The sequence below is a fragment of the Trichosurus vulpecula genome, chromosome 1, assembly GCF_011100635.1.
Source record: "Trichosurus vulpecula isolate mTriVul1 chromosome 1, mTriVul1.pri, whole genome shotgun sequence".
Classification (NCBI taxonomy): domain Eukaryota; kingdom Metazoa; phylum Chordata; class Mammalia; order Diprotodontia; family Phalangeridae; genus Trichosurus; species Trichosurus vulpecula.
In genome coordinates, this window is record NC_050573.1 from 75,519,666 (window position 1) to 75,528,919 (window position 9,254).

The following is a 9,254-nucleotide window of genomic DNA, read 5'->3' on the forward strand; positions in this document are numbered from 1 at the left end:
ACACACTACCCTACACCTCTTCCTCCTCCCTCCTCTATTCCCCTTGCCTGTCTCAAGAGAGAGACATGCACAGTCTGTTCTGTTCCCCCGCTGTGTTTTGGCCATAGGCAGGGCAATAAGCTGTCCTCCTGGGTCCTGGACAACAAGATTTTGGACTCCCAGCCTCCTTCCCTCCTTCTGGCACTTTGAAACAATAGAAAGTTTCTCTAAAGCATACAGTCAAGTGAGGTCAGCCACATAAGAGAAGGGACCAAGGGAGACAAAAGGAGCAAGGCATCTTTTTGAAAAAACAAACCAACCTCCCAAAACCACTTTTTTCTCTACTCAGGCCTAGATGGGAAGAGGCAATTCTTCCCTGTAAGGTACCTGTTACAGCCTTTCCACTTCCCCTTCTCCACCTCTCAAGCCCCTCTACCCACCCAACTCATTAAAGGACAGTTCTCTGTGGACCCATGCTCCAGCAGATGGTATGAAAGCTTGTGGCCCAGCCTCAACTGAGGCTCTCCTCACATTACTTTTTACACTCAATGTGTGTGTGTGTCTCACAGATGGCAGAGAAGGTGCCCCTGGAGAAGAGGTGAGGGGTGGGAAGAAGCTTTGCCATCCTGGCCCCCTGATGGGCCTGAGGCAACAGGGCAGAGCTATACGCAGATGCAGGGACCTGCTCTCTGAGGGTGAGATTATAAGGCTAGGCTCAGCTCAGAAAGAAACTGACTGGAAAGTCAGTGAAGCAGGAAGGGCAGGGAGGTCCCTAGTCTCATCAAACAGATAAATGAAAGAAGGTGCAACGATGCTAGCAAGATCTGGGCCTAGAGTTCTAAACCCAACTCCAGGCCAGGCTTTCTCCATGGGGCTGTCCTGCTTCTGGGGATTCTACCCCCTAACCCTTGGCCCTACCACTGAGTCCCAGGAAAGTCAAGTGGTCATAGGGGTAGCGTTTCTGGATCCCAGAGCTCAAGGGTGTCTAAAATGGTTTAGCTAAATCTTTCCTGAAAGAACGATTGTGGATAATTAAGGGTAACTTATGTGGAAAAGTAACTGCTCCTCTGCCCTGCCAGTTTTCCCTCCTCAAACACACTAAGCTGTTGATAGGTCACGGGCAAGACCAACCTGGGGCACTACTGAGGCTTTGGGATGGTCTGAAAGAATTCCATGAAGGGTCTGAAATGGCCACCTTCCCCTTCCTCATCAGCCTAGCCTGCTATGCCTCAGTGACCCAGAGCCAAGCCTACACAGTTCTAGTCTCCTTGGCAGGAGGAAGGGATTCACCTTGGGCTTAAAGATGGCCTCTCCTTGCTTTCATGAAGCCAGAAAGGCAGTTTAGGGCCATAAACTGGCGAAGCCTGGACTTTCTAGTTGGCATCCAACTGAGAGAAATATTAATCCTTTGTTTCCCTACACACACATTCCACTCCATCGTGGGATACAGAAGCTTGGATAAAAAGGGAATCTGAGTATCACCATTAGCTTTGTATAATACCAAGATAGGGGAGCAAAAAGAATGACCGTTGGGGGTCCTGGCCCTAAGTGCTCTAGACCTTGTCGGACTCTACCCAAGAACTGGCTGGACTTTGCAAAACCTTCTTCACATGGGGTGTTTAAGGCTAGGGAAGCCAAACGTCTAAGTAGAACTGATCATCTGATTGTGTGGGTTGTCCTGTCCCAAAATCCCTTTTTAGACTTTCCCAGTTTTCTCTCTAATCCTGCCTTCCATGGAACCACACAGTAGTGGTGGCCATCACTACAGTCTCAAAGACAATGTAGTGATTGTGGCCATGGGGGGAAAGGTCTATACCTCAAGTCATGTCCAAAGATTCCTCCCTGGCAGGCACCCCTGCTATGGAAGCACCTGGGTGGGGGAGAGGCCCGCCTCCAAGCTGCCCTCCCTCTACTGATAGCCCAGTAGGGAGGACCCCAAGACTGAGGTTGGCTTTGGGACTACTTCATCAGTGACCATACATTTGGGCTTGTTGTTCTACCCTCAGACCATCTCTGATACCAGTCCCATGAAGCGCTCGGCTTCCATGCTGGGCCACAAGGGCAGGCGCTTGGATGATTACTCTCTAGAAAGAGTCACCCCAGAGGAGAACCAGCGGCACCACCAGCGGCGTCGCGAGCGGGGCCACCGGACATCAGAGCGCTCCCTGAGCCGATACACAGATGTGGATACAGGTTGAGTGTCAGCTGTCCCCTCACCTCCCTGCACCGGTCAGCCATCCAAGCAGGATACAATCTTATATCATCTTCTAAGGAGAAAACTTGTGAAAAATGTTCTGTTGCCCAAAGTAGGGAATGAGAGGAGGGAGGAGGCGATAGGGTCTCTGAACCAAAAGCCTGCCATGGCAGTCAGAATAACTGCTGTGACCTTTGGAGAGGCATTCATCTAAAACGAGAGAGGCGACAGCCCCACCCAGCTGTCTCTTCCAAGACCAGACCACTTGGGGAATACCATGTTTAGCTCTGGGTGCCACATTTCAGGGAGGACATTAATAAACTGAAGAGCATCCAGGGAAGAACTAGGCTAGCGGGGCTTCTCAAGACTGTGCCACCCAAGATGTTTAGCCTGAAGATAGCTGTCTTCAAGTATTCAAAAGACTTTCATATGGAAGAGGAATTAAATTTGTTCTGTTTTGCCCCATAGAGCAGAACCAGGGGCAATGGGTAAAGGGTTCAGAGAGGCTGGTTTGGTATCAATCGAAGGTAAAAACCTAACCATCTGAATTATGGAAAAGTAAAATTAGCTTACCCTGGGAAGTGGTCAGCTCCCCTCCCTGGAAGCCCTCAAGCAAAGGCTAGGTGACAGTTTGTTGGGGGATGCTGTCATAGGGATTCTTGTTCAGGTATTGGTTGGTCAGGCTAAATGGCCTTTGAAGCCCCTCTAACTCTGATATTCAATGAAGTATGAGAACAGGAACTTGTAAGTCTGGAGAACCCAAAAAGCAAGCCAGAGAACAACTGGATCGACCCCTCTGTTTGATTCCTCTGCCCTTCCCCCTCAGAGACTTGGATGTAAAGCATAGAGGTAGCATCCCAGAGCTTGCCCTGCCCTGAGCTAGGCCTGGCCCCAGGGTTACGTGGTAGTGATTGCTAGGGAACTCACATGACTGCTGAGCCCACCCTTTGGGGAAGGAACAAATAGAGAAGCTCATCTGCTGGGTGGTCTGCACTGTTCCCAGCATTTGGAGAGTGGGGTAGAGACACAAGAAACTCAAAGTCTGATGAGGGAGGCTGGACTGACCCATGTGAAATACTCAGAGAACACCAAAATATTAAATTGTGCGATTGTGAAAGGCATTGGGAGTTTAGAGAACAGAGGGGCTAGTGTTAACTGGAGTAGTCAGGGAAAGCTTCATTCTGCAGGAGGTGGAACCTAAGAGGAGCTAGGAGAGGAGAGGGGCTATTCCTGGCAGAACTAACAGCAAAGTTACCTGAGGCAAGGATGAATGACCCTGGCATACCAAGGACATTGAGGAAGGACAGAGGATGTGGTCCCCTCTAGAGAAGGCGATATCCTACGTGAGATACAAGAGACTGGAAGGCAGAGTAAGCCAATGTGCGTATTCTATGCCAATTATATAGAATGGATACAAAGAGAGGGGGTCCCAGGTAAGGTGGGCAGGGTGAAAATGAAGAGTTTGGAGTCTAAAAACCTGGGTTCATGTTCCAAGTTCTGCCAGTTGTTTGGACAAATCATTTCCCAACCCTGGCCTTAAAATGTCCTTGTCTAGAAAATGCAGGAACTGGACTAAAGTCCCTTTGGGCTCTAAATTCCATAATATTATTGTGATCATACTTCAAGGAGGGTTTCATAGAGGAAGGAGGCATCATCTGGACAAATAGGATTAGAATGCTGGGAGCCTAGTAAGGGTTTCATGATGCATCGAAACAAAATTTATCAATAAAAATTAAAAGTAAATAGGATTAGGATAAAGAAGGTAGAAGGGCCTTCCACGATGAAGGACTTGCATGAGTAAAGGCAGAGATGGATAAAGTATACATGGAAGGAATGAGAAGACCAATCTGATATAGGGGTCTTAGTCAACTTACCACCTCTGCCACTTCTGCTATAATCTTTAATAATACCTATGTAAGTAACCTTGGACAAGTCACTTAACCTCCTTGGTGTTCAGTTTCCTCACCTATAAAATGAAGAAGCTGAATTAAATCATGCCAAAGGTTGCTTTCAACTCTGAAATACTATGGCAAGAGTTCTTGCTGGTGGAGAGCTTAAATGGCAGACTGAAGAGTCTGTATTGATCATCGAAGTCTTTTAAGGAGAAGAATGATAGGATAGAAATGTCCTTTGTAGGAGGGTTCAGGTGGACTGAAGCTGAACAAAGGACACCAAGTGGAAGCATGAGGTAGTGAGGACCTGGAAAGTCTAGAATGGTGTCTGTGGAGATGAGAGATGGACCAATGTCTGATCTAAGGAGCAAGTCAAAGGATGAGCAGGGGGAGCATAATCAGGGCTGATGTTGATGATAGAAATGGGCAAGTTGGTCGGAAAGTATGGTTTTGACACTTAAGTTTCCAGACCTTAGAAGCACCTTAGTGGAGATGCCCTTTAAGCATCTGGAGAGGAGTCAAACTTGGAAACGCTGTAGGAACCTTCTACAGAACAGGGCTAGTAAAGACTGTGAGGGTCAGAGAATGGGCCGCTCGCCAGAGAACTAGATCCAAGTCCAGTGGGAGACACAGTTTGGGGGCTCAAAGAGCTGTTTGAGGACACTGAGTAGGGAAGCAAAGTCCAGGGAAGGAGAGCATTTGTAGAAAGTCTTTGCACAAGGAGGCTGAGGGTAGGAAACAAGAGAGAAGTGAGAAGTGTCAGGAGAGGGGGTGGTGAGTAACTTTGGCAGTCTCCCCCAACCAAGTTCCCCTCAGTTTCTTCAAAACAGTTTCCCCACTAGGTCTGAAGCCTAAGGGCAGGGCAAAAGTACTTAAGGCATTCCTGCCTCCCTTACCCATCTCTCATGTGTCATGGCCATCTCTTCCTATTTCTGGCCCAGGCTTGGGAACAGACCTAAGCATTACCACCCAGTCTGGGGATCTGCCTTCAAAAGATCGAGACCAGGAGCGAGGAAGGCCCAAGGACCGAAAACACCATCAACACCATCACCACCACCACCACCACCACCACCCATCCTCTGACAAGGAGCGCTATTCCCAGGAGCGGTCTGAGTATGGACGGCCCCGAGCCCGAGACCAGCGCTGGTCTCGTTCCCCCAGCGAGGGCCGGGAGCATATGGCTCATAGGCAGGTGGGTCTGGCATATTGCCCCTCTCCCCCTGGTTCCACTTGGTCATGGAGAACACAGAGGTATGAGGAGTGAAAGGTCAGGCTGAGAGCTTTAAGGGCAAGGCTTAAGAGAAATCTAATTTGGGAGGCTGGGTAAGACTGGTCCCCCATCAAGTTATCTTCCACTACGTCCTGAGCAGTCTTGCTCATAGCAGTGGGGCCTGTTCTTGTCGCAGCTCTCCTTCAGGACCTACTCACTCCAGTGGGTTCCCCCAGTCCCAGAGTAAACAGAAGGTGGTGGGTTACACTCCAGGACATACAGAGAGGCAGGTAGCAACAGAGAGCAAAGGGCAGAGATGCATAGGCAGAAACAAGCACTAACAAATAGTGAAGGGTAGCTTGTGTACCAAGGCCCTTTCAGGTCAGTACCTGAAAGAAATTTGTGTTGGGAACCACTGAACTGGTGAGAAGAAGGTAGGCAATGAATCTCCCCAGACTAACCAACCATGAGCTCAACCACGTAGGCAAAGGTCAAGCAACTGCTGCAGCTGTAAGAAAAAAAAAAACTGGGCAAGAAAGAGTAGGATGGGTAGAAGCCAAAGCCCTACAGTAGACTAGCTCACCCTCCCTTCTGCCCTCACAGCCACACATTCCCTTCCTTTCTCCTCCCCTGCCCTCCCCTCCCCTGGGAGGAAAGCCTGCTGACCCATACCTGGAGTTGGGGAAGGGACACAGGCCAAGCCCAGAAACTCTCCTTGCCTCAGCCACAGCAGCTGTCCTCCACAATTCCCTGTGTTCCAGGTCCCATGACAGCCCATGATGTAATGGGGGTAGAAGGAGTTAGCACCCCCCTTACACAAGACTAAATGAGAGTGGGACACTCATTCCCCTTGGGGGATAGATGCCCAGCTCTCTGAAGTGGCTACCATGCCCAGGAGGGCGCTCCATCAGCCATCAGCTCCACCCCAGTGACCACAAGCTCAGTGCCCTCTATCCCTGCCCACGCCATTCTCTTCTACTGCGGCTACTTTTGTTTAAGTTGTTTGAAATCCCGTTTTGGTTTTCTGGACAGTGCCTCAGCTCAGTTGGCCCTGCCTGGCCCTGGCTCATGTCCCTTGCCCGCTGCCCTGCTGTGTTTTTTTTTTTCCTTTAACCCTTGGCTTCCCTTTTTTGGTTTCAATTATGATTTATTTCTGTCCTCTGGACTCGTGAGTAATTTTGGGAACTTTTGCTACTTTAAACCCCGAAACTTACAAAACTCCATTTCTCATTTCTCTTCTCACTGTTTTTGTGTTTGTTTTTTACTTTATCTCCCTTGTTGTCTCTTATTTCCCCTTCCCTGTGGCTGTTGCTTTCCTCCTTTTCTCCATTAAAATGTTGTGTTTCTCCTTCCCCTCCCTCCTCTGTTTTCTGTTGGGTTTTCTTTTCTGTTGTTTCCTTTGCCTCCTTCTCTCCGTCTCGTCCTCTGTTTCCTCCTGTCTCTTCTTGGTTGATTTTGTTGTATATTTTTTTTTGATTTCCTTTGTTTCAATTTTCGTGTAGGGCAGTAGTTCCGTAAGTGGAAGCCCAGTCCCCTCAACATCTGGTACCAGCACACCGCGGCGTGGACGCCGCCAGCTCCCCCAGACCCCCTCCACCCCCAGGCCACATGTGTCCTATTCCCCAGTGATCCGTAAGGCTGGCAGCGCAGGTCCCCAGCCGCCGCAGCCGCAGCAGTCAGTGCGCCCCTGCAGATCCTCCACTCCTGGACCACGGAGGTACCAGGCCCCCTCTGCCGAGCACCAGGTGGGGGAACGACCCTCTGGAGGGGGCCACGGCAGTAGCCGCTCGCCGGGAATGGAGCGGCATGCCACTGCCCCACCAAGAAATGAGTCCCCGAGGGCTTACCGCCACGCTGGGTCCCGGTGGCCAGCACCTAGCCCCCATACCTCAGAGGGGCACCCAGGACCCCGGCACCACGGCGGCTACTATCAGAGCTCAGACTACGACGCCGACGGCCCAGGGAGCGAAGAGGCAGCCTTCACTTATGATACCCCGCCACATGCCTCCTCTGGTACGGGGCGGTCGCCCAGGACTTCCCGGGCAGGAGGCCCAGCCTCAGTCTCGCCCTCCAGACACGGACGGCGATTACCAAATGGCTACTATCCTACCCACGGACTGGCCAGGCATCGAGGGCAAGGCCCCCGGAAAGGACTGCACGAACCCTATAGTGAGACTGACGATGATGACTGGTGCTAAGTCCTGATGTGTGTGCGCCTCACACACACACACTCACACACACACAGCCCCCAAACTCCCCTCATTCACACATGAACCTACACCCAGAAGACAAAATTACAATAACTGTCATGAAAAGTGGAAAAAATGTTTTTTAATTTCAAACTCTTGTTAAATTTGCCAAGCAGGGATGGGCAAGGGGAGGGACAAGTTGGGAAGGGAAGCCGGAAAACGAAGATTTTCATAAAAGGGAAGAAAGAAAAAACTTTCTTGAGGATGTAAACAGGAGGGCAGTAACAAGAGGTAGGAACAAGGATCCAGAATATGTCTGTCCTTTATAGACAAAATTAGGATAATCCTTGAGAAGAAAAGGCTACAGCTTGCAGGTCTGGGGACCTGCTGAATCATGCCAGAGCAGACACTTTTCCTGGAACATCTATCTACCTTAGAGCCCTTCAGGAGGACAAACCACATAGCTAAAGGGAGTTTGAATTTGTTCAGCAACTTTGGAGAACTTTGGGGAAAAGGAAAAAGAGGAAAAAACACATTTTTAAAAAGTAAAATGGGAAGAAAAAAGAAAACCTCTATTGATGAGTTTTATCATCTCAATTAAACTTTTCCTTTCCCTAATGAATGACAAGAAGAATTAATGCCCATTCTCCTGGCGAAGAGGGACCTGATGCAATATAAATGCACACAGCACACCTCCCCTTTCCCCTCCCCTCCCACCCCTATGCAGACCTTCCTCTACACTGAGACAGACCTGCGAGTGTGCACACACACATACATACACACACACACACACACACACACACACACAGAGGAGTGCTTGCTGGTTATACCAAACCCTATTAATACTGCCTGCAGAAATAAATTTTAAAAAATAAACTAAATTTTAAAAAGGACAAAAAAAAGATTGAGAAAAGCAGCATTTTTTCTGACATTTGGTCCTGCTTGAAACAATGACAAAAAACAAAACCACCAATTCCTTTGCTTCTTTTTTCCTTTTTCCTACTTTGTTTGAAAACTGTGGGCTTGGGACTGTGAATTATTGCATGAAATTCAAAAGAAAACAAAAAATAAAAAAAACAAAAACAAATCAAACCAAAAGGGTTTTTGGGTTGCCATGTTCTTAGTCCTCCTCTTGGTAAGGGCTCATAATCACAAGCAAGCTTTTTCCGGAGACGACAAAGAAAGCAGTATTTTTCTCTCCTTTTTCTCCAAAGTACAAGTTATTGACAATGATGAATCAGAAAGGCCCTGAACCAGGAAAGAAGGGTGAAGGGAGGTGAGCTAGGTAAGAGACTCCCTAGCCAAGAGAAACTGGAGTAACCTTTGCCTTCCCTAACAGGATGTCTTTGAAAAGCCAATCAGAACTGACTTTTGGAGCTAGAACTCAAAGCAGATGCCCTGCCCTCCTCTTGCTCCCTGCCCCCTTGAACCTTTATTGTGGGGACCTCACACCTGGCTTCTACATGCCAATGATGAAATATTCTGTCCATGGACTGCACTCCCTGGGGTTCCAAGTAGTGGTAACACCTGACTGGCTCAGAGCATCCTAGGAAGCTGTAGGCCCTGGATGCCAAGAGATAGGAGAGGCTGTGGCTATTGGTTTATTATAAAACACTCTTTGTGAGGTTTCACCAAGAGCTACCTGTTACATCTGTCTTGCTGCCCTGTGCAAGTTCTCTGTGGAATGGCTAGCTTGTCCTGGCCAGGTTAGCTTTGGCTTAATGAGTTTTGTTTCATTTGTTTCTGCTGGTGCCAAGTTGGAGCCAGAAGGAGTATATTATGGGATCATG

General features: G+C 48.9%; 1 protein-coding gene across 2 annotated transcripts in view; it reads left to right on the forward strand.

The window, feature by feature from the left end:
* The window catches only part of CACNA1A (calcium voltage-gated channel subunit alpha1 A), a 255,770-nt gene extending 247,528 nt beyond the window's left edge, over positions 1 to 8,242 (forward strand). For both annotated transcript variants that reach the window (XM_036755983.1, XM_036755973.1), the window contains exons 45-47: positions 1,986 to 2,172; positions 5,007 to 5,257; positions 6,778 to 8,242. In XM_036755983.1, coding sequence (XP_036611878.1) covers positions 1,986 to 2,172; positions 5,007 to 5,257; positions 6,778 to 7,473 — 1,134 coding nt within the window. In that variant the 3' untranslated portion in view covers positions 7,474 to 8,242. The remainder of the gene's footprint in view (positions 1 to 1,985; positions 2,173 to 5,006; positions 5,258 to 6,777) is intronic.
* The last annotated feature ends 1,012 nt before the right edge of the window (positions 8,243 to 9,254 follow it).